The sequence below is a fragment of the Centruroides sculpturatus genome, unplaced genomic scaffold (genome assembly GCF_000671375.1).
Source record: "Centruroides sculpturatus isolate CEXI.00-Female unplaced genomic scaffold, Cexi_2.0 scaffold85, whole genome shotgun sequence".
NCBI classification, from domain to species: domain Eukaryota; kingdom Metazoa; phylum Arthropoda; class Arachnida; order Scorpiones; family Buthidae; genus Centruroides; species Centruroides sculpturatus.
In genome coordinates, this window is record NW_019384798.1 from 876934 (window position 1) to 903822 (window position 26889).

Below are 26889 nucleotides of genomic sequence, written 5' to 3' on the forward strand. Positions count from 1 at the left end.
CTATGGGAATATATAAAATTTAAATCAATTATTATATTTTAATAAAAAAAATTAAAATATTATATATATGTATACACTCCTAAAGGTAATTTATTTACCATTTTAATAAATATATCACCTTTAAATAAATTACTAAAGTTAAAATTTAAAAAAAATAATAATAATAATTTTTAGAAAAATAAGATTAACAAGTTTTTAAAATTTAAATTTAGCAATTTAGTTCAAATTAAAAGAAATAAATAAATCCGGATTTTGTAAACATTTAATTAAAATTGTTGAATTAACTAAAAAAATTAATAAGTTTGATTATAGCTATTTAATTAGAGTGAAAGTAATAAATCTTAATTGAATGTAATTTGGGATTTGGTAAATAAATCCTACTTTGAATAAATTTTTCTTCATAATAAAATATTTTAATTAACCGTTTACGAACATTTAACTGGAGTTTAACAAACTCGATTTTTCTTTATTCTCTTCCCTCCCCTTTTATTTAACGAAGTAAGTTAACGAATGTCATCAAAAAGGGAAAAAAAAGCAAAAAAATAAATAACATAAATAAAATTTAGAAATAAAACAAAAAAGAAAATTAAAATATCAAACAAAACTATATATAATTAAATTAGTTCGTAAAGAAAATAAGGAAGATTATAACAATAAATAAATTATAATGACATAAACTAATGAAATTTGATAAATAAATGAAATAATAGAAATTGTATTTTAATGAAAATATAAAAAGAAAAGAAAATTAAATTAACAAACCGTAAATTAAACGACAAAAATTACAGAAAATGAATGTTCAAATTAACAAAATAGCAAGAAAAAAGTATGTTAATAAAATAATATAATTTAAAAAAAAATTATTTACAATAGCAGAAAATAAATTTAAAAATAAGAAAATAACATAAATAGACTAAAATACTGAATAAATTTAAATATATATTTATTAACGTAAAATTTATATATAAAATATGTTTTATAACTGATTAATTGTTATTATTAATTATTTATATTGAAATTTGAGGTATGAGATACGATATTGATTTAATCGATATGTTTTAAATAATATATAATTTTTTTAATATCCTAAAAAGAATAATACAATTTAATTATCTACAATTGATTCTAGATTAAATCTGTGCATAGTTAAGTTCTCATAATTCGATCTCGATATTAAGTAATCGAGATTCTATGTTATAGATTTACACATAGAAACAAAATTTACATAAATTTACATTAGAATACATAATTAATTAATAAAAATATTTAATAACAGAGCTCATATATGTATTTATTAAATAAAGCTAAAACTATAATTTTAATTATAAACAAAACTAAAATATTAATATTTATAAATCAATGTTTTGAAAATTACAGTAGCTCAAAGTTTATTTATTGATAAATCTATATAAACTAACCGATATTATTAATAAAGCTGAGATGGAATGAAACATGACGAACACAGGTTGATGCTTGTAATTCAATCAATGTTAATTAAAATTGCAATTTTGGTAACCAATCAATAATTCTGTGTGATAAACCACGTTTAATTAACGTTAGACAAGTCCATCTTGCGATAAATGGAAATGCTAAATACCTAGATTGTAAAGATTGTATATTATGATACATAGTATACTACTCCATAAGCGAATACAACAGGTGACGATAGGAATATATATTACTATAGCTTCGTCACTTACCCATCGTAATTCAAAAGATATTGGTATATTGCCAATACTGTGGTTATAACAGCTGAAACTGTAGTTACAGTTGGCATAAAGGATTGAATGTGTTATGTGAGTTATGTGAGGTAAAGTTTAACAATCCTAAAACCTACTTGATTATAAATTACATTTAACAAGAGTATTTAAAAATTTTTTTTTTTTTGTAAAACTAAAACGTTTTTATAAAATTTAAAATCTATATTTTTATAAAATTGATTTTCTTTTGGAAAATAAAATGAACTTTGTTTCCTAATTCGTTTGTCTCTACAGGTTTTAATTCCNGATTGTAATTTTAAAATAAAAACATTTTATAATATTCCAAATTTATTTCATGTAAAATTAGAAAAGTAATTAATAAATTCTTAAGCTTACAATATTAATCAAATATATTAAATCGTGTTGCAATATGGAAGAATATCATATAAAATTCATTTGTTTTTGTTAAAAATAAACTCAAATTTTCTAAAACATATGTTTTAATATTAATTTTTATATTAATAATTAATTTTTAAATCTTTTGAGATGAAAATTATTAAATACAGGAAGAAAATAAACATTAAAAATTCAGTTTCCAGATATGTTAAAGATGCAAATGGAAAAATAAAATAAGTTTATAATCATATATATAAAAAAAAAAGTAAAATTTTAGGAAATGATAAAGTCATAATGAACAATAAATTAATCAAATTAAATGTATATAATTGGTATTTATGTCTTGTGAGTTGGAACTTAATTAAGTTCATGTTCGTTTAAGATATCGTGTTTTGAATGTCTTCTTGGGATTTAAGTTTCTCGAAACGAGAAGTTTGTGATAAAAATTTTTGAAATTCTTAAATTAAAAAACGTATATATATTAATTTTTCTTACTTTTAATGTTTACCATTTGTATGATACTTATCTTCTTGTTCAGTAATTAGATTCCTGTTTTTTCTTTGTATACCTACGTACGTATTGTTTAGAGAAAATTATAAAAATTTACATATCTTAATTCTTGTTTTTGCTTCCATTTTACGAAATTTAGGTAGAATCTCATTAAAAAAGAATTCTAAAAATATTATTTTAATAATTAAATTTTTTACTCGTTAACTGTTTAACGAAAAAAAAATAATAATAAAATAATATATATATATATATATATATATATAAAAGTTTTTAAGAAAAGAATATTCTATTAATTTAAACAAAAACAATCTTCATCTTTTAAAATAATCAAAGGCTCGTTAACTTTCTATAAAAAAAAGTAAGAAGAGGAAAGAGGAAAAAGATTATACTTTTTAGAAACGATTAATCGATTTTTCACATTTCGATTAACAATATTTTGATCTTAAATCCATAATGTTTCAACTGAGATGATCGAATTCTTGAAGAAGTCGTAAACAGAAAATCGATTATTCTTTATCGTATCGATTATCCATAACGATAAATTTGATTTTTTTTCCTTGTGTTTTAGCGTATTAATCGATGATAAATCTCTTAAATAAGGAATGAATATGCAGATGCGGAAGATGATAACATAAATCCTAAAATATGAAATCTTTAATGTCACATTTTAATGGATATATTTCTATTGTAAAATTCTTTTTTTTTCAAAAATATTCGGCATTTTTTAACATATTAATCGATCTTGTCTCTAATATTCAAAGCGAAGTTATGATACGTAGATATGTTGGATGGTTATCATTCTAAAATTTGAAAACATCGCATCTTTGATGTTAAAGGATCTGCTTTTTCATTTATTTACTTATAAAATATTAAGAATATGCGCTTCCATTTGCATTTTAATAAGAATTTAATATATAATACTTTTCTGGTGTATTATCATTAGTACAGAAGTTTAGCATGCTGAAATATACTGATTTATCTGTATGAATGATACAATTTTAAAGTATATAAAAATATTTTTAATAATAATTGAAATAACTTCATACTTTCGATTTTATTTATTTGGATTTTTTTTATTATTAATAGTGAAAGTAAAAGTATTTACTTTCATCGCACGTGGTAAATACCCATTCATTCATTTCACGAGCTAATCGCTTTCATTCATAGCACGTTCTGCCATTCATCGCACGCGCTGATCAATTTCACTTTCACTATTTACGATAAAATGATCATTTCGAATTTAATTAAATTTTTTACATCTTTTACTATTTTTTAAAAACGTCGATTAAAAATATCGATTTAATTTACTTAATATGATTTAACGATAAAAGTTTATACAAAAATACAATTATAATATGTCGTTTATTAGAATAAATAGTAAAAGTAAACGAAATGAGTCTTAATTATATGTAAATATATTGAAAATTTTGTTCAATTAATGGTTCCTATATTCACCGCTGTGGCAGGACAATCGAAAACTTCATTCTGTCGTCTGCTGACTGTAGTCAGCCAGTAAACGAATCGCCCCCTGATTGGACGGTTGCTGAATTTTGGAAGGAGCAAAGTAGCATGAGGTGAAGTAACTTAACTTCTTACTATTAAAGAACGAACACAAAAGGATATACATTTTGCTTTGAAATCAGTGTAATTATTATCACGTGTTCTCATGCACTGACGTAATAGTGCACACCACGTGTACTGGAAAAACATTTATTTATTTATTTATTTTTTAAATGTTATAATTGTGATGTGGCTATCGAAATGTTTCTATGATATTATTGTGATTGTGGCTTTTTTATTAGGTAAGTAAATATTTTATATTTTAAATTCTAGTGTAGTACATTTAATGTAGATTTTAATGAAATTTTTCATTATTTATCTCAATATTTATGCTAATTATGTGAATTACTTATGTATTTGTTATGTTTATATATATATATATATATACATATGTTATAGTATATTAAAAAATTGTTTTCTGAAGTTTTCTATAATAGAAACTTATAAAACACGTGCATTTTTATGCATAAAAGCCTTACATTAATCCAAAATAGGCGTATTATTATTTTCTTATCTGTTGCTTTAATTAACTGCATATATATAAACTGGTTTATATAATTAAAAAAATCGTATTTTGAATTAATCAAAAGTTATAACCATTTCAAAGAAGTGATCATCTGAATAATTATTGATATCATTTCTTTATGAAGTATTTTTTTATATGTGGAGTTACGATAGGATCATTTAATTTAATTATTCTTTAAAAATTAAGTGATAACATATATTATAAAATATGCATACTCTTAAACTATTGTCTACTTTTCCTTTAAACCGATATTGCTGTGCCTTTCTTTGAAGAGGTAAAGAGACCGATATTATTGATTCAGTTGTAACCCCCTGCAAGTTTTTTATTCCCCATTTTACGAGTAGGAAATTGCCAACTTGGCAACCGATGACTTTTGTGAAAATTTGTTGGAATTTATTTCTTTTCAATTTTCTAATATAAAAATGTCCGAATTAATTTTGTTGTCATAGCAGCATTTTCGACAATGTTTTAAAGTTAAAATAATAATAATTATTACTTATTATAATTAAGTTAAATACCATTTTATATTCTATTAACTTACCATTTAAACATTAAAAGACTTCATTGATTCATTGTAAAATTACATTATATTTTACACAAAAAGTTAATTAATAAATTGATATTCTCTATCTTATTTTTTTCGTTATTTTAAATATTAAATTAGACAATATTCAGTTTTTGATATTTTAAATTTTCAATTATTAAATGTAATAGGAATACATTTAAAATTGTTATTTTTCGTGTAGAATTTATATATATGTTAAATTGAAAGGAAAAAAATGAAANTTTAAGTTTGTTTATTTTCGAAGATACGCTTGAATTATTATAAGAAAAGATGTATTTTAGTGATTTTTTTTTCTGACTTTTTAATGAAAATAAATCTGAAATTTTCATGAATTCTAGATTTACTTTGTATTCAATTATGATAACATATTTAATAATATTAATTCAATATTGTAAATGTGCTATCAGGGGCTGTTTTCTTGTAACGCATCGTAACGATTCCTTAAATAACGTAAAACAAATTATTGCGTTATTTAAGGAATCGTTACGATGCGTTACAAAATGGTAAAATGTTTAAAAAACTATTGTTACCCATTGTTATTCATGTTCATTGTAAACCATTGTTACCCGTTGTTACCCATGTTCATCGTAAGCTATTGTTACCCATGTTCATTGTAAACCATTGTTACCCATGTTCATCGTAAACTAGTGTTACCCATGTTCAACATAAACTACTGTTACCCATGTTCATTGTAAACCATTGTTACCCATGTTCATCGTAAACTAGTGTTACCCATGTTCAACATAAACTACTGTTACCCATGTTCATTGTAAACCATTGTTACCTATGGGTCGACCTATGGGAACAATGGTTCATTTTGTTTCTGAAGTGTTTCATATCAAAATAAATCTATAAACACCTTTTTGGCTGCTAGAATTCGCTTTTATTTAGCAAACGTTTTCAACCTAGTCTAATAGGCCATCCTCAGGCTACAATTTTTCTTGAAACATAATTTTATCGTTAAATATCGTTCCAAACTAGACTACAATAAAAGAATAACAACGTTTAAATATTTGAATATTAAGCAAAAGTAACAAAAAATTAATATAAATAACGAATAACATAACGAGGCAATTATTATCTTCTAGAAAACAATGTATTTTTATGCTGTTGCTAAGCTGTTGAATTATTTTGTGTTCTTGTGTTTCGTATCGAAATTAATTTACTATTTATGCCACTACTTTGTACGTAATTAATAAAATAATTTAAAGTTCGATATCCGTGCTGTGTATTATTCCTTATTACAATTAAGGGGTTGATCGAGGATATGCGTTAGGTAATTTTAGGGTTGGGTACGTGCGATAGCGTTACGGAGCATTGCAGGTGGGTGTGATGGCAGTTGAAAAGTGTAAAAATAGCGTTGCGTAATTTATGAATGATATGCCTAATACTTGAATATTTTATAATAAATATTTATAATGATACTTTTTACGTTATCCTAAATTAAATGGCATGACGTAGATAATACTGTAATCACTGTGATCATTGCTGTTAACTTGTAAGTACTTAGATATGCTACAGTAACTATTTCTACATTGTACGTATGATAATTGTACTATATTACTATAATATTTAGTATAATTAAATACTAACATTATAATTATTCGATTACAATTAAATACTCTAATTAATTTATTGTAGTATTTGTATTTTTAATCTAGTTCTTACAATTGTTAAAGGATACTATTTCTAATGGTAGCATTTATTTTATAGTATTTACAATAATATAACAAATTTACGAAATTGTAACAATTACAACAGTATATAAAATAAAACATTTACAAAATTGCAAAAATAATTATTACAAATTAAAATTATATCTTAAAATTTTGCAATAATGATAACATTACAAATATTTCCACGTATTACAATAATAACATTTTATAACTTGTAACACAATACTCGTATATAATAATAGTAATATATATGTGTATATAATAGTAAAATATACCAAAATTTTCCATACAAAAAAAATAATTTTACATTAGAAAATCGACTAAAATATCTGTCAGATTTACAGTAAATAAAATAATTAAAATTTACTTAAAAGGGAAAAGAAAGAGATAAATTATCCAAAGTATTGTAGCTATAAATAAAGTAAAAGAAGAGTTTAGAAGAAGCTGTTAAATTATTGACTCCAGAAAGGCAGTAATACGAAATCGAACTTGTGTTATCAAGGGGACAAGACAAATTCTCCTGTTGTTCTTTAAACTCCCCCCAAGTGGTTCATTATCGAACTCGAACGTGGGAAGAACGTTTGAACTTCTATCGTTTTCTGCGATGTAAATAGCATGTGTTGTCTGTTTGGTGGAGAGATTTACTACATTTCTTCAATGGGACGATTGGCCCGCACCTTAGTTTCGATCTTCTTAAGTTAACGATAGGAGCAAGCAGATAATGGGCTCACTGTATCTTTTTAACGTTGTCTGCAAGGGAATTTTTTCAAATTCTTTTCGAATTGTGGTCTTATATTAGAACTTAACTGGATTACTTACTGTGACAATTCATTAATTTTATACTTCCAATTAAATTTTATATTTTTATATATTTTTTAATAGAATTAGAAGCAAATTGGGAAGAATGGTGGACATATGATGGCATATCAGGTAAAAGAATTCAATTATTTACATAATAAAAACTATCTTAATTATATTTTGTAGTATATTACCATTCATTTATAAAATTTATATTACAATATATTTAACTATCAGCAAATTTATATGGAATTTTTTGAAGTTTAATGTTTATTATTAACAAATTTTGTTGTGTTTTTTTTAAATAAGAAGCGAGTGTGAAATTTTAAAATAAAAACATTTTATAATATTCCAAATTTATTTCATGTAAAATTAGAAAAGTAATTAATAAATTCTTAAGCTTACAATATTAATCAAATATATTAAATCGTGTTGCAATATGGAAGAATATCATATAAAATTCATTTGTTTTTGTTAAAAATAAACTCAAATTTTCTAAAACATATGTTTTAATATTAATTTTTATATTAATAATTAATTTTTAAATCTTTTGAGATGAAAATTATTAAATACAGGAAGAAAATAAACATTAAAAATTCAGTTTCCAGATATGTTAAAGATGCAAATGGAAAAATAAAATAAGTTTATAATCATATATATAAAAAAAAAAGTAAAATTTTAGGAAATGATAAAGTCATAATGAACAATAAATTAATCAAATTAAATGTATATAATTGGTATTTATGTCTTGTGAGTTGGAACTTAATTAAGTTCATGTTCGTTTAAGATATCGTGTTTTGAATGTCTTCTTGGGATTTAAGTTTCTCGAAACGAGAAGTTTGTGATAAAAATTTTTGAAATTCTTAAATTAAAAAACGTATATATATTAATTTTTCTTACTTTTAATGTTTACCATTTGTATGATACTTATCTTCTTGTTCAGTAATTAGATTCCTGTTTTTTCTTTGTATACCTACGTACGTATTGTTTAGAGAAAATTATAAAAATTTACATATCTTAATTCTTGTTTTTGCTTCCATTNTATCTGTCAGATTTACAGTAAATAAAATAATTAAAATTTACTTAAAAGGGAAAAGAAAGAGATAAATTATCCAAAGTATTGTAGCTATAAATAAAGTAAAAGAAGAGTTTAGAAGAAGCTGTTAAATTATTGACTCCAGAAAGGCAGTAATACGAAATCGAACTTGTGTTATCAAGGGGACAAGACAAATTCTCCTGTTGTTCTTTAAACTCCCCCCAAGTGGTTCATTATCGAACTCGAACGTGGGAAGAACGTTTGAACTTCTATCGTTTTCTGCGATGTAAATAGCATGTGTTGTCTGTTTGGTGGAGAGATTTACTACATTTCTTCAATGGGACGATTGGCCCGCACCTTAGTTTCGATCTTCTTAAGTTAACGATAGGAGCAAGCAGATAATGGGCTCACTGTATCTTTTTAACGTTGTCTGCAAGGGAATTTTTTCAAATTCTTTTCGAATTGTGGTCTTATATTAGAACTTAACTGGATTACTTACTGTGACAATTCATTAATTTTATACTTCCAATTAAATTTTATATTTTTATATATTTTTTAATAGAATTAGAAGCAAATTGGGAAGAATGGTGGACATATGATGGCATATCAGGTAAAAGAATTCAATTATTTACACATAGTTTTTCTTCTTGTTTACTAAACAGAATTCTATTTTTTCATTTCATTTTTTATTAAAAATATACGTAAAAATTCAGCCATTTTTAATTATGTTACTAAATAAAAAAGTATTATTTGAGATATCGTCATACTAAATCACATCTTTAAGAAGTTTTTTCTCTCCTTAAACATAAAAATTGCAGTATTAAATTAATGAAAATGATTAAAAAAAGCAAGAATACTCAATGTAGAAAGCTATCAAAAGTTCAGACTATTTAAAAATATTGCAATATTTCGTAAAATATCTATTTATATTTGATTTTTTTTACATTATTAAATATCACACTTTTTAATAAAACATATTTTATAATTATTCAAAAAATAATAATAATTTTATTTCTTATATAACTATAAAANGATTTCTTTTTCACGCTTTTATCTTTTCGAACGTTGAAAAAAATAATAATAAAATAAAAAAAGTACTTTCAAATATTACATTTTCTTGTTATAAAATGCAAATGGAAAAATAAAATAAGTTTATAATCATATATATAAAAAAAAAAGTAAAATTTTAGGAAATGATAAAGTCATAATGAACAATAAATTAATCAAATTAAATGTATATAATTGGTATTTATGTCTTGTGAGTTGGAACTTAATTAAGTTCATGTTCGTTTAAGATATCGTGTTTTGAATGTCTTCTTGGGATTTAAGTTTCTCGAAACGAGAAGTTTGTGATAAAAATTTTTGAAATTCTTAAATTAAAAAACGTATATATATTAATTTTTCTTACTTTTAATGTTTACCATTTGTATGATACTTATCTTCTTGTTCAGTAATTAGATTCCTGTTTTTTCTTTGTATACCTACGTACGTATTGTTTAGAGAAAATTATAAAAATTTACATATCTTAATTCTTGTTTTTGCTTCCATTTTACGAAATTTAGGTAGAATCTCATTAAAAAAGAATTCTAAAAATATTATTTTAATAATTAAATTTTTTACTCGTTAACTGTTTAACGAAAAAAAAATAATAATAAAATAATATATATATATATATATATATATATAAAAGTTTTTAAGAAAAGAATATTCTATTAATTTAAACAAAAACAATCTTCATCTTTTAAAATAATCAAAGGCTCGTTAACTTTCTATAAAAAAAAGTAAGAAGAGGAAAGAGGAAAAAGATTATACTTTTTAGAAACGATTAATCGATTTTTCACATTTCGATTAACAATATTTTGATCTTAAATCCATAATGTTTCAACTGAGATGATCGAATTCTTGAAGAAGTCGTAAACAGAAAATCGATTATTCTTTATCGTATCGATTATCCATAACGATAAATTTGATTTTTTTTCCTTGTGTTTTAGCGTATTAATCGATGATAAATCTCTTAAATAAGGAATGAATATGCAGATGCGGAAGATGATAACATAAATCCTAAAATATGAAATCTTTAATGTCACATTTTAATGGATATATTTCTATTGTAAAATTCTTTTTTTTTCAAAAATATTCGGCATTTTTTAACATATTAATCGATCTTGTCTCTACTATTCAAAGCGAAGTTATGATACGTAGATATGTTGGATGGTTATCATTCTAAAATTTGAAAACATCGCATCTTTGATGTTAAAGGATCTGCTTTTTCATTTATTTACTTATAAAATATTAAGAATATGCGCTTCCATTTGCATTTTAATAAGAATTTAATATATAATACTTTTCTGGTGTATTATCATTAGTACAGAAGTTTAGCATGCTGAAATATACTGATTTATCTGTATGAATGATACAATTTTAAAGTATATAAAAATATTTTTAAAATAGTTTTAAATGTTTTTGAAGGAATTATTATATTTATATATGAAAAAATAAAACGAATGTTGGTGTAAATGTTTAAATATGTTTTAAAGTGAATCTTTAATATCTATGCTAACAGATATTAATTGTATATTAATATTAATTTACAATTACATTTAATCTCCAAATATTTAGGTACAGGTAACAGTTATGGAATACTTATACGTGTGACACTACTATACGAAATCATGAGCAGATGAAAAGGATCTCCCCACCGGGACTTCCTGCTATAATATAAATTACCTTAATCTAAAGTAAATAAGTAAATTCCAATAACTTTACATATTTCTACAGATCCTAAAACGTAATATTTTAAAGTTATATATGAAAATATAGTTTAGTATAAATAAAAACACATTAAAATTTTACTTTTTAAAGCATTTTAAAGATTTAACCGATAGCATTCTCTCAATCGTAATGAAAAACAATAGCCTGTCTATAGAAAATTAAACTTGATGTTAAAATACACGTTAGGGCACGTTTATATATATATATTTGCATATAATAAGTTGATCCGCGTATTATACGCATCTTTATATTGACTTCCTTGCTTTATTCAAAGAAAGAAAGTAAATATGACGATGCGTATAATGTTGGCATTTAAAATAGAGAATTCCTCAAAGGATGGTAGTGACGCTTTTGTTACTTTCCTCCTCTTTTCGTAGCTGCGACTATGAATATAGTCGAGGAGTTTCAGTAACTTTCTTTTGTACTGATCCAATTTGTTCACTGCCGAACGATAGGAGAAGGTCGGAATGTTCAATCCTCCAAGTAACCGGAATTCCGACAGAGTGAATGACTCTCGATCGAATCAAGAATCCGACCGGACGGCATCACTTAAGTCTAATCATCCGGAAGTAGCAGGAAGTCCCGGTGGGGAGATCCTTTTCATCTGCTCATGATTTCGTATAGTAGTGTCACACGTATAAGTATTCCATAACTGTTACCTGTAAGAGGAGAAGTCGATTCTCTAACATCTATTCTAGCTTAGAACCTTATAGCAAAACAATAAACATTTATAAATAAAACTTATGTAAACTGAGAGACTAACATAAAAATGTATGGCATCCCGGTAATGATTTCTTTTTCACGCTTTTATCTTTTCGAACGTTGAAAAAAATAATAATAAAATAAAAAAAGTACTTTCAAATATTACATTTTCTTGTTATAAAATTCGCCATTTTTCTTTCCGAAAAAGAGCTCATAAAAGTCTGTAAATTCTGTCGAACGAAATTAAGCCAAACTGGCTGAATGCCAATGCAACAGGAAGGGTTTGATGTGACAAGTGAAACTGTGGCTGACAACTCGACTGGCACAACAGTAATTTGTCACACTTCAACATTGGCACGCTGGAAGTGACATCTTTTCTGTGGTGTTTAGAAAAGGCGTAACGTTGTTTATATTCTGTTGACAATAACCTTGTTCGAAGGATTTTGTCGAGTTTGACATCGCATCATTCCTACGTGAGAACTTTTTACTTTGATTTTTTCTCACATCTTAACTATATTTTTATAGGTCCAGATTACTGGGGATTACTTAATCCGGATTGGAGATTATGCAACAGAGGTCGACATCAATCACCAGTCGATATTGACCCCTCCGTCCTGCTCTACGACCCGACTTTAGGTCCTCTCCATGTTGATAGTCACAGGGTAAGCGATTGAAAATTATGCAAAATTTATATATTTTAATATAAGTTTTTTTTAACAATTGCTGTGATTTATAGCTTCCAGATGCTAGTTTTAGGATTTAAGTAAAAATAATTGTGTAAAATCTGTTTCATTTTGTTTCATTTGATATTTAACGTCGTTAAACAAATCCCTACTTAGATTTTATCGCTTATAATACTTGAAAGTTTCACGATTTTATATCAGAATTGCTTCTTAGCAATCTTGGTTGAGTTCTCCAAGGATTTTCTGGCGATAAATTTTATACCTCTATAAATGATATTTTTCAACCGGTGGATAAAAGTTATAAAAAGGCAATATTATTTTTTCGACTTCGTGATATTAATACAGAAATTTTTTTTATCAAAATAAAAATTAAAGAAAGGGGGAAAAGTACTAAAAATCATATAGTCATTTGTTACTTTGATTGACTGAACTTTTTATAAAGTAAAAAAAAAAAAGATATATAAGAGTAATATAGAGATGAATGATGTAAAAACTGACAGACGTAGATCTAGGTTCTCGGTACATCATACGGTACTAAATATTTATATGATCGACTGACGATCGCTTCAGTTCATCCGAACTGCAAGGCATTCTATCACTTGTATGAGAATTATTAAAAGATGCTGAATAGGAGAATGCAGAAATGACAGGAGATGAAGTAGATGATGCTTGCAATAATACAGTCTGCTTTCTCCTCTCTCTTACTTTCTTATGAAGTTTTTAATGATGTCCGGTCTAAATAACTTGGATATTTTTTTAAAAAATAAACCATAAATTCTTAAATAACTAACAACAGAAAAATAATTTGAATTGTTAAAAAGTACAAAGGAACTAAAAACGAAACAAAAGTTTGAAATTTTACGTTTAGATAATAAATTTTCTTTAACGTTAATTCAAGCTAAAAATGTAATTTATTTTTATTATTTTTTACTACGAAGACATTTATGTATTTGATTCTATACTTTAAAGAAAAAACTTTATTACATCTTGCAGACGATAGAATCGAATATGTTCCATTCGAGACAAATCACGTTTTATCCCCTGTAAATGTCTCTTCTCCTCTATGAACGTCTGCCTTGCAGGAAAGCGTAAATCATATGCCGTATCTATATACAGTACTTTAAATGTGTGCTATTTTTGTACTTTTAAGGTCAGTGGCACAATTTCAAATACTGGAAGAAGTGTGATATTTCGAGTCAATCCATCCAACTCGGGAGTCGTTATTCGAGGGGGTCCTTTAACCTATCATTATAGAATAACGGAAGCCCATTTGCATATAGGAAGAACTGATGAACGTGGTTCGGAACATACTGTTGGAGGACACGCTTTTCCTGCTGAAGTAACAGATTTTATATATAAAAATGTAAGGTAAATTAACAGAAAGTTAATAATTTTTATTGATTCAGTTACAGGTTTTCGGATATAATTATGATTTATACGATAATATGTCCGAGGCCCAACAAAGAGCTCAAGGTGTTGTTGGTTTAGCTCTAATATTAAAGGTAAATTTTGTTAATTTTTAAGAATTTTATGTTAAGAAAATAATAATGATTACTTATAACATATTAATAATATAGAATTCCTCATGTAAAATCTGCCCTACTCACTAGAAACGATACAAATGAATTTAGGCAAAAATATATTCGTTAGAAACTTTAGTTTAACATTATTTAAACGTACAGAAACCTAAAGAAGATACCGAAAGTTGTGCCCTTGTGCATCTATGCATCTTTGTGTACACGTAATCATACGTAAAATACTGATATCGATAGCTTTAATGCTTTAGAGAATGCTTTCCTTCAATTTTCGTATAGTCTTAAGATTGGTCACATACACTTTCCCTTTTAAATGTCCCCTATAAAATTTGCATCACTAATGTTTCAACATCTCAGTCGGGTCGATTTTAAATAGGGTACTTTGTATATAAATTTCAACTCTATGATATATTTTTTGTAAGATGAGTTACGTTAATAGCATCTTCCTGGAATATATTTAATTCGTTTTTTATAAATAAGATATTAATTGATAAATTTTATCAAAAAATAATTCAAATATTTTACAACATTTTAATTGTTTTTTTTTTCTTTCAAAAATTAACTAAAAATACTTAATAAAGATAAAATAAAATAAGATTATTATATATATTAAATAATGATATATAAATCGACTTCTAATTCCACTAATTATAATATTAACGTAAAACGTCAATAAATATAAAAAATATTTTAAATTTAATCGCAATTTTATTACTAAAGAAAGTTCTTTTAAATCCTTTTATTTCGATATTTTTATTCAATATTATTTCAGATTTATATTTTAATAATGTATTTAATGGAATAGAAATAGTAAACGAATAATCAAAAGTAGAAAGAAAGAGAAATATATATATATATATATATATATATATATTAGNGTTTTATCATTTTAATGAGGTTTATATTTTCGAATCAACCGTTACATCATGATATTTACATCATTATATTTCCATAATCGTATATCAGATAGCTTACAAAGGCGAATACAGGATAAGAATCGTTTCTTTAATGAAAATTATATCGTTGTTAATACCTTCAAAAAGATACATTCTTTTTATTTTAGCCTTTTTTCCTCCCCTGTTTAATAACTTAATAAACGTTAAAAAATATCTTGCAAAAAGTGTAATATGTTACTTTAATTGTATAGATATGTTCTGATGTGAGTTCGTTCTGAGTAAACAGACAGACGTGATTGTAATCATAATACTTTTTTTTTTTTAATATTCTTTATTACAAAAATTATAAAATATTTTATGCGTACGTATTTAGTTTTTATGGCAATTTAAAACTAAAATTATTTTTTAAAAAGTGGGAGAAAACGTTAAAATTTATAACATTTTTTTTTTTTAATGAAACTTTAGAAATATGCAAAAATGTTAGATTTAAGATAAGAAAATTGATTGTAATAAATTATAAAGTTTAATAATTCGTTTAAAACTTTATAATTTAATGATTTTTAATTCTATTTTACGATTATTGTTATAAATTTTTAAATAAATAAATACTTTTTCCTTGCAAAACAATTCCTTAAATTAAACTAAATTTTTGTTTGTTTTTTTTTTGGTAGAAAAATATTTTAATTATAAGTTATATTGATTTAAAACATAATATAATTTTATAATATCAAAATTTGCAATTTTATAATAATTTCGAATCAAATTTATGGCCTCAGGTTTGAAATTTGCATATAATTTATAAACATTTTGCATTTTATTAAATCGATTTAATTTAAATATATTTATCAAAATAATTTTTTTTCTTTTTTGAATATCTTAAAATGAGAAAAATGATTTATAAATTTATTATAGAATTTTAAATGTTTATTATAATAATTAATTAATTAATTAAGTTTTTACATGTTAAGTAGTAATAATAATTAATGTAAATTGATACATTTCTGTTTATTTAATTACGTTTAAGATTAAAACTGATCAATTTTTACTTTAATTGTTCAATTAAAAATTGAAATTAATAAATTTCCATTTTAATTTTCTTATAAATTAATCATTTTCTGTTTATTATTACGTTCTAATAAAACTGAAACCGAACAGTTTTACGTCGTATTCAATTTTAATATTTAATTTAATTATAATTAAAATTTATTTATAAAAATTACATTAATAAATTCTATTTAAAATAATTAAAAATTATTAATTTTTTGTTTTACAGCTCGGTAATCTATCTAATCCAGAACTAAGATTCCTGACAAATCAAGCGAGTAATATCATTTATAAAGGTAAAAAAAACATTATTTAAACGTATAAAATTTAATTTAAACAAAATTTGTATATTATTTCAAGGTATTTTGTATTATTTATTAATATTTAAGTTTTGGTTTTTGACCTTTTTATAAGCGAATAAATTTTGTTATATGGTTCATATATGTAAGTGGAGAGGATTTGAGTAATTTTTTAATAAAAATTCTGTCGGGTTATAACCATAGAAACATGGAATGACACGTGAGCATTGACGAGAAAGTACTTTTATTGTAATCAGTTAGTAGACAACAAATAAAAGAGCAGTTTTAAACAGTCAATCGTCGACCAATCTTAGTAGCATTGCTTCAATGGAACCGCCTCTACATCTTTCAACTGGAAACTTCTTTAGTCAGCAGAAGGAGTACCTAAAGCTTATGTGGCAGACGGTGTAAGTATGGAGTCAATCCATCCGGAACTAAACATCCGTTGCTTTAATAATGCCGCTATTTCTAAGATTTAATAAAGACTGCTAGAGGGGAAGTGTGAAATCGTTTTAGAGATGGCAGACCGATCAAGGGGACCAAAAATGTGCCCCTTCTATCCAACGAAAATTAAGTCAAAGAGGCAAAACGAAAACAAGAGCCGAAACAGATGGCGTTTTGTGGTCTTTCTGCGTCGAATCTTGGAATTTNTCACAACGATAATAATAATTGCAAAATTGTTATTTTTAAAGAAAATAATTTAAATTATGACTCGTGTTTGAATATCCATCGTAAACTTCTATATGATAAAATTTGCGATGTACTGTACCACTATAGTAATAATTTAAAGATATTGATACATTCGTTTTGTACACTTTTACATCAAATCGACGTTATTATCATACTTTCTCATAAGAAAAACTATGAGAAAGACGTCAAATTGACGTAATAGGATATGTTATTCGAACAAAACGAATGCACTTTTTAAATTATGATTTATTTAACAAAGATTAACTGTTCGAGTTTGAAATTACGTCTAAAACTTCAAAAGTATGAGATCGATTTTTCTCATTATGCTACTTTAGTAATAAATTTTAAAATCATGACATTTTTTTTTCAAAGAAATTGATTTAAGTTTGCGACTGTCCTTTCTCCAACATCATCTAAAACCTCATAAAACTAAAAGTTTAAGTTTATTTTTTGTACTATTTCAGTACTAATTCAAGAAATTTCGCTTTTCTTAGCAAAAAATTAACAGAATTTTTAAAATATTCTCCTTAACCATTTTTAAATTTAACATTTATAAACATATATCTCAGCTTCTGCCATCTTTATGGGCTGTTGCTGTAACAATTATCAAAAATGTGATTCTTTCAAGCAAAAATAATCGAGTTACTTGATAATATTTAACTAAAATCGGTTTAAATCTCAATATTTCTATTATAAAAAAATACGTTTTTAAGGCACGACAAGAATTTTTGTTCTAAATATTCTCCATACTGCTACATTAACAATTGAAGAAAATGCTATTTTAACATAAACATTAAGTTAAAAATTAGGTTAATAACTAGAATTTGAATTAATTATTTAATCTAAAGATTTAAATTTTATAAATTATATCTAAATGTTTAAAATCTCTTAATATTCATCATCAAACAATAATTAGTGGCTATTTGATAATAACGATCATCTTAACAATCGTGTTAAACATCTTCATTTATTACGTCGACAGTATATCCAATAATAATCGTTGTTAGGAATTTGAAAATGTAATAACATTTGATAGATTGACTTAAGAACCTTAATTATCGACGTTAAAATTCCATTTATCCTTATTAAACTTTATTACTAAAGCCACACTACTGCTATATCGGTAATTAAATGTGTAAATAAAATTTTAAAAAATAATAGTTTTACAATGTTAAGTATTAATAATTTAAGTGTTTTAAAAGAATTTAAATCGATTAAATTAATTAATTTTTATTTGGGCATTTATGGGCATTGATTAATGACGTTAAAGGTGTTCTTAATCGGTTCTATGTTTGTTAATGTTAATTAGATTTTATCATACTAAAGTATGGGTCGTCTATTAATTAATATACAATTTAAGAGGGGGTCATTATAGTAGAGGTTGTTCATTAATTAGTATATAATTTAAGGGGGGGTCACGAAAAGTAAATCATTGGGGTCGAGGTATTGTCTATGTTGACTTTACGAGGTATTAGTGGCATATTAATTTGTTCTTAGAAACCTATTTACTTGTCAAACTATCAGAAAATACAGAAAACCTGTTTAAAACGAAAAAAATAATTTGATAACGTGCGATTCCGCTTTATTATATTTATAAAGCTTTTCAAATTCGATATCAAAGGATCTATGAACAGTTGTACTGTACGTGGAGGAAAAGGGTTCAAACTGTACACGTAATTAATGAAAGGCCTTAATATAATTAATTAATAATTATTTCTGGAGATCTAAAATATATATTTTTTCTAATATTTAAAAAAAAATTGTTAAATTAAACTTTAAACTTTAAAAGATTTTTTTTACTTAGTAAATTACTTTATAAACCTAGACTAAGTCTTGATCAAGATTTATTTTTTTTTTATTTTTGTTTATGAAGACAATTGTACGGTGTTTTGGTGTTTAATTATAATTAAAGACAGTTTAATTATGTCTAACGTTAATAAGATTAATAACAAATTTTTTTGGATAAAAGTTGTTAAGAGCATCCATTTAGAATTCGATGCTTTTGAAGTTGATTAAGATCTTTGATACTTAAGTACGATAATAGAAGTGTTTGATGAGCAAAGTGATCAATGACGAGTCTCTTTGAAGGTTCAGATGTGGCAAAGATGCTCAAATAGTCAATACAGACTTGGAATCTTATGAAAATGATTGAGTATTTTTAGTAATTATTGCTTTTATTTGTATTTAGAAGCGTTAAATATCACCTTTTAAATCTTGTTTCAAACTTGAATCAAGGTTGAAGAGTGACTAAAAATACATTTTTTGAGGTTTAAATTTGAATTAAAAATCTCATTCATATATAAGAATAATTAACGAAGACTTTTGGAAGAGTTAAAGATATTTGGGATAATGGAGAGTGCCATATTTTAATGCTATAATTAAAGAATGAAACTCGTGATCAAAACTTAAGTATAACTTTCTTTAGTGTTACTAAAGCAAATTATTAATGAATGTGATAAATAATTTTGCTCTTATAAAGCTAAAATCACGATTATAGATAAAACTCAAGAATTTTTTTGCTTGATTAAATATTAATTTAAAAAGAGAAAGTAGAATAAATTGCTGTCTTCTTTCTAGTTTTATATAGAAATCGTTTTTATATTAATTCAGGCCAAACAGCTCAAGTAAATCACATTTCCTTTCGAGGTTTGCTACCGAACACTAGCCATTACGTAACATATGATGGATCACTAACAATGCCAGCTTGTCAGGAGACAGTAACTTGGATCATTATGAACAAACCCATATATATAACGAAACAACAGGTAAGAGATAAACTTTATTAAAGAAGAATTAATGAATTAAATGTCATTAGCTTAGAGAAACATCAGAAAGAATTCATTTAATTCATAATAAGTATCTTATGATGTTAATTTTGTAAGAGAGAAGATTGCGAGAGTTAATAACCAAAGGCATTTTTCCTATAGGCAATGTAAAAAAAAAGGGATATATTTTTTGTTATCAACGTGTTATTTAAGTTTGATAAAAAGTAACTTCAGGCTAAAATGTCCGAAAGATTAATTAAGTGATGGATATTTTTTATTTTATTGTTTTTTTTTATAATTTTTTCAAAAATTTTATTATCTCGGCTTAGATTATTTAAAGATATTTTTCAAAGACATACTTTAATGCTTCGTTAATCAAACATAGTTTACTAGAAGTAAAACTTGTTAAATTTTTAATTATTTAATTATTTTTAACATATTTTTATAGTGTAATAAACTCCTTGTAAGTGTTTATAATTAAAAGATAGTTTTTCTTAGAAATTCGAATTATCGATAATTTAAAAATTGATTATTATTTTTTTTTGAAATTTTATAACCAAATTTGCACAAGTAGACAAAATAAATAAATCTTTTTTGAAAATCGATAAACTCTATGCAAAGAGAGTGAGTTGAGAATATTTTTGTCGAATGATTAGTAGCATCATATCCAACGTTTGCATTGATCCAACTCTAATTTGCATTATAAAATCATATAAACAGAGAAATGTTTGGAATTCAAATGAGATAACGATTAATAAAGATGATTTTTTTAAAAGTTTTTTTTTAAAGATCATTTATATATTAAGTTTTCAAGCTTTTCTCATAAAATTCCATTTATCAACTGGATAAGTATGATTGTTGATATAATCTCCATTGTAGTTATTAATGATAACTTATAGCTATGCAAACTAAAAATCGATATTCCGTATCTTATTTTAAAGAAAATTATTTCCAATATAAGAAAAATTATTCAGAAGTTTTCTCTGTTTACTTTTCATGAATTAAGATTTATTAAATGCAGAGTTATTGTATTGGAAATGTAAGATTTATGTGTATCTTCCTCCGCCGACTGACATTTTAACTTTTTTCTTTCAAATAGAAGAAAGTTGCCTAATGAGATTATAAGATGACCTTTAACCTTAATTCTTTTATGAAATCTTATTGAAATTACCAAATCCAAAACGTTTGAGAGTTTAAAAAGTTTTTATATGCATAATTAGAGTGGTTAAATTTTCTATTTTCTAAGAGAAACTGTGGCAAGATGATGAAAATCAATATTTTTTTGTACGTGTATTATATATAATTCATATACTTATACCTCAGTATCCCTACCTATACCTTTTCTAAATCCAATATTTTATACCTATACCGATCATTTTTATAGTATTTTACAAACTTCTTGTGTTTTAGTGTATTTTACAAACTTCTAGTGTGTAAATGAATATAGGAGTTCATTAAGAATGTCATTATATATGTCTAGATATAAATATAAAAGTATTAAATTTTGTAGGAAATATACTAAATTAAATCTTTTATATAAATTAATTTGCTTTTAAGAATTTATAAGATATTTACAGTCGAATATATCTAAATACTTGTAATGATTTATGAAGAAAAATCGAGATTTTAATGGCAATTAATTTGTTATCAAATCCAAATAGTTCAAGAGATAACAAGGAAAATATTAATCAATCCTCTTATATTGTATAGGTTGTGGATTAGCTGTTACTTCATAGAAGAGAATTGAAAAATTATACTTTAATACGCGTTTTATAGGATAATCTACCTCATATAAAAGCCCGAAAACTTTAACTTATATTCGAGATAATGAAAATCAGTAATAATGCCACAAATAAGCATTAAAGATAAGCCAACCAAACAATTGTATTGCCTAAAGCCATTTTTAGAGAGGAATTCTCAAGTTTTCGAACTTTCAGGAATTACTTAGTTGGATCGTTCCTTGATAAATTCGATTGTTTGACCATTCATTGAACTATTTTAATGCATCACATTCTTCAGGGAACAATAAAGTTTCTCAGGGAAAAAAATATTCCCATCCTATCTAGATTTAATATATTTTGACAAATTTATAGATTTAATAAAAATAAATAAATAAAATTTCGTTCTTTCTTCATAAATCATATATATCTATATATATTTATTTTTGATTTTTTTACTACTAAATTGGTCTTTAAATTCATATTTTTTTAATATAAATATATATATTTTTAAAAGTTATATTCTATCCGGAGACTGGTCCAAGGAGAAATTGTAAATCCTAAAACGACATTAGCTGATAATTTTCGTCCTCCTTTACCTTTATATCGTCGTGCTGTACGAACTAATATAGTAACAAAATATTTTCAGGTATATATTTAAATATAAATAACTTAAAAGTTTGATTAAAAAATAAATAAATCAAAATCACGAATATTCTATAGAATATTAAAGTGAGATTATAATTTTTTTTTTTTTTTAGAAATTTAAAATGGTTCCTTTAAATATTTTATCAATCATCGTCTATAATTGTGAGGGGTGGAGCATTTTAATGCAGTAATATCGTTATAAGGAATAATCCATTTGATGTAACGGGTGTGGATGAAAATGTGCAATTATTAAGAACGAAATGTTCGAAAATGTCTTATAGAAATGATCCACCTATTAATTTGTCAGTCAAACATATCGTAAAGTTCAAATAAAACAGTAAAACATTCAAAAAACTTTCGTGTTAATTATATTCAAATTTTTAAAATATAATTATCATTTCTTTTTATATTTACTTTATATATATAAACACACACAACTGTTTAACATATTTTAAAACATATATTTTACAGGGAAACGAATGTGCATCAGAAAAGAATGTAATTTATAAAGGTAAGTAACTAGATTAGTTTAACTAATATTCCTGAAATTTGAAGATAATGTATAAAAAATTATCTTTTAAATAGCTTCTTAATAGTGATCGTTACTCAATCATGTTTTATTCAAAGATAAATTATGTTTTTTTGAATAATTGAAGAATTTTAATATATATTTTTTTTCCTCTTCAACAAAAGAAAAAATTTATTCTAATTTAAACCTGTCTAATTTATGAAGATATACTTTATAATCTATTATATAAAAAAGAAAGAATTATATATATATATATATTTAACAATTCTAACCCGTTTGAGAGAAAACTGTAAAAAGTTTCCGCTTGATACCACAACATTTTGTAGAAACGATTATTCAAAGCCAAGTCTTTCTTCTATATATTTTATTTTTACTTTTTTCTNTATATATATATATATATATTTAACATTTTAAATTATTTATATTTATATTTATTTTTTTTTTTTAAGCAAGCAACGTGATATCGAACTTACCATAAATTTTGAAGTAAGTGAAAATAAATTATATTATTATTTTTCATTAATTATAAATTGAAGAATCTTTACAATGGGAGAAAATGATGCAAATGATCTACGATCATTAATTAGAATAAAATTAATTTCGATATTGTAAAAGATTTGGATACACCCATTTTCAATAAATTCTTAGAAAGTATATTGTTTACAAGAATGATTTAATCCATTTGGAGTCATGTTCACGCTGATTGAAATGACGTGTTTAATCAATTTTATGTACTAGTAATTTATTTGTTTTGACATTTTCAAACATTACAAATTTATTGTTTATTATTGCTATTATTCAGCAGGAAATGTCATCATATTAATTGCAAACATTATTTATGCAATCGATTGTTAAATAAGTTATAAAGTGAATTTCCTTTACAAAATAATAATAATAATAATCTTTAAAATTTCTATATAATTTGTTTAACTTACACTTCACGATTTAAAATAAATTTGAAATAAAAAAATAAAAAAGAATTACGTTTTAAATATTTTCAATTTAATTTAAATTTGTTTTCTTTTTTTTCTTTTCTTTCTTTCTTTCTTTTTTCAATTTATTTATCTTCAGAAAACGTTGGATCGATATATTTAATCGATTTAGATCACGCGCATTGTTTGCTTAATTGATTACGTTTAAGCACGCGCAGTTGATTATATTTAACAGCACGCGCTATCATTTAATTAAATTTTAAGGCGTTATATTTCATACATTTAATCAAGTTTCGATGATTTAAATAGATTTAAGCACGCGCCTTTGTTTATTTCTTACGTCATTGGTTTTTAAATTTTCAAATCGATTATTTTTAATCACGTTTCAAAACACGTGAATCTAATAGCTTTTCGTACACGTGCACTTTATTTAATTATAGTTCATTAAGAATGTCATTATATATGTCTAGATATAAATATAAAAGTATTAAATTTTGTAGGAAATATACTAAATTAAATCTTTTATATAAATTAATTTGCTTTTAAGAATTTATAAGATATTTACAGTCGAATATATCTAAATACTTGTAATGATTTATGAAGAAAAATCGAGATTTTAATGGCAATTAATTTGTTATCAAATCCAAATAGTTCAAGAGATAACAAGGAAAATATTAATCAATCCTCTTATATTGTATAGGTTGTGGATTAGCTGTTACTTCATAGAAGAGAATTGAAAAATTATACTTTAATACGCGTTTTATAGGATAATCTACCTCATATAAAAGCCCGAAAACTTTAACTTATATTCGAGATAATGAAAATCAGTAATAATGCCACAAATAAGCATTAAAGATAAGCCAACCAAACAATTGTATTGCCTAAAGCCATTTTTAGAGAGGAATTCTCAAGTTTTCGAACTTTCAGGAATTACTTAGTTGGATCGTTCCTTGATAAATTCGATTGTTTGACCATTCATTGAACTATTTTAATGCATCACATTCTTCAGGGAACAATAAAGTTTCTCAGGGAAAAAAATATTCCCATCCTATCTAGATTTAATATATTTTGACAAATTTATAGATTTAATAAAAATAAATAAATAAAATTTCGTTCTTTCTTCATAAATCATATATATCTATATATATTTATTTTTGATTTTTTTACTACTAAATTGGTCTTTAAATTCATATTTTTTTAATATAAATATATATATTTTTAAAAGTTATATTCTATCCGGAGACTGGTCCAAGGAGAAATTGTAAATCCTAAAACGACATTAGCTGATAATTTTCGTCCTCCTTTACCTTTATATCGTCGTGCTGTACGAACTAATATAGTAACAAAATATTTTCAGGTATATATTTAAATATAAATAACTTAAAAGTTTGATTAAAAAATAAATAAATCAAAATCACGAATATTCTATAGAATATTAAAGTGAGATTATAATTTTTTTTTTTTTTTAGAAATTTAAAATGGTTCCTTTAAATATTTTATCAATCATCGTCTATAATTGTGAGGGGTGGAGCATTTTAATGCAGTAATATCGTTATAAGGAATAATCCATTTGATGTAACGGGTGTGGATGAAAATGTGCAATTATTAAGAACGAAATGTTCGAAAATGTCTTATAGAAATGATCCACCTATTAATTTGTCAGTCAAACATATCGTAAAGTTCAAATAAAACAGTAAAACATTCAAAAAACTTTCGTGTTAATTATATTCAAATTTTTAAAATATAATTATCATTTCTTTTTATATTTACTTTATATATATAAACACACACAACTGTTTNATTTATTAATTTTCAAAAAATAACAAAAAAATTGGCTTTGAAAGATAAACAGGTATTAGCTATTTTAAAATTAATAACTGAGATTTTTAAAATATTCAAATAATTTAAAGCAATTAAGTGTTGTGCGTATTAAATTACTGAATAATTAATAATTGTAAAAAACAAATTACATAGAAAAATTATTATTAAATATTTCCAATTTCTCCTCCTAGATGGCGACAACAGTTTATTCTGGAAGTGTTATCATTGAAAACTTAAACTGTTTTTTATTTTATTTTATTTTTAAATAAAATTTTAATATTTTGGCATATTTTACATTTTAAATTTGAAAAATAAACATTATTTATTCGTTAAATTAAATTATTTTTTACAGAATTTAAGTACCAAGATAATACAGTTCTTAACGATGAAGTGATGTTGGAGAGCATCATCTAAGGTTATGGATGCTCAATTATAATGCTATTTAAGTGCATAAGTGCGTTTTTGACAATAAAAGCTATCTAAAATCCATTTAAATAATGCAAATTAAGTACGTTTTGTTTCTAAATTGATTTAATTGTATTAAGAATCGCTACAAAATGATAAACTGTGCTTATTAAACTCTTTAAAGGAAACTTTTTCATCTCAAAATTTAATTTTTTTTTTAAAGTAATCATCTGAAAAAATTTTAAATTAAAAATTAATATTGTTACAATTAAAAGAGTGGAAAATTTCATTTCGAAATTCGACAATATTATGAAATAATTAAAGAAAATATGATTAAGTTATATGATCTTGATAGCATTTAACTGATTTTTTCGAGAAAGTTGAAGATCTTGATATGAAGCTATTAAAGCCTCATATCAAGATCTTCAATTTCTTCCGCATCATCATCAACTGGGATCAAGAACAATCTAGATAAAACTTTACAACCAGAACAGATGAAAAGAAGGATTTCAACTATTGTTAAGAAGAAGAATTCTTAAACTTTGGGTCTTAAATCTTCTACCAAATCAAGATTAAAACATGAAAGGAGCGGGTAAAGCAATTTTTTTTTAACTATAAATACTCGGTTCATATTAAAAGTATATAATTAAAAATACACGATAAAGATTTTAAAATTCTTATCT

The 26889-nt window shown here is 24.2% G+C and overlaps 1 protein-coding gene across 2 annotated transcripts; it reads left to right on the plus strand.

Moving 5' to 3' along the window:
• Positions 1 to 4164: 4164 nt before the first annotated feature.
• On the plus strand, positions 4165 to 26382 carry LOC111629492 (carbonic anhydrase-related protein 10-like). 2 transcript variants are annotated; one of them, XM_023373410.1, is made up of 11 exons: positions 4165 to 4408; positions 7816 to 7863; positions 12767 to 12903; positions 14075 to 14263; positions 14331 to 14426; positions 16629 to 16695; positions 19999 to 20153; positions 22389 to 22520; positions 22991 to 23030; positions 23498 to 23534; positions 26154 to 26382. In XM_023373410.1, the coding sequence occupies exons 1-10, from the start codon at positions 4354 to 4356 to the stop codon at positions 23524 to 23526; spliced, it is 948 nt and encodes a 315-aa protein (XP_023229178.1). In that variant the 5' UTR covers positions 4165 to 4353; the 3' UTR covers positions 23527 to 23534; positions 26154 to 26382. The 2 variants fall into 2 exon arrangements, with proteins under 2 accessions (XP_023229178.1, XP_023229177.1); XM_023373409.1 differs by lacking the exons at positions 22991 to 23030; positions 23498 to 23534; positions 26154 to 26382 and adding an exon at positions 22633 to 22945 and having other exon boundaries at positions 4168 to 4408.
• The last annotated feature ends 507 nt before the right edge of the window (positions 26383 to 26889 follow it).

Excerpts from the sequence above, each read along its gene's own strand:
- LOC111629492 (XM_023373409.1), top strand. The coding sequence starts at position 4,354 with ATGTGGCTATCGAAATGTTTCTATGATATTATTGTGATTGTGGCTTTT. Across the intron at positions 7,864-12,766 it reads GACATATGATGGCATATCAG|GTCCAGATTACTGGGGATTA; the intron begins GTAAAAGAATTC and ends ATATTTTTATAG. Across the intron at positions 22,521-22,632 it reads TAGTAACAAAATATTTTCAG|AAATTTAAAATGGTTCCTTT; the intron begins GTATATATTTAA and ends TTTTTTTTTTAG.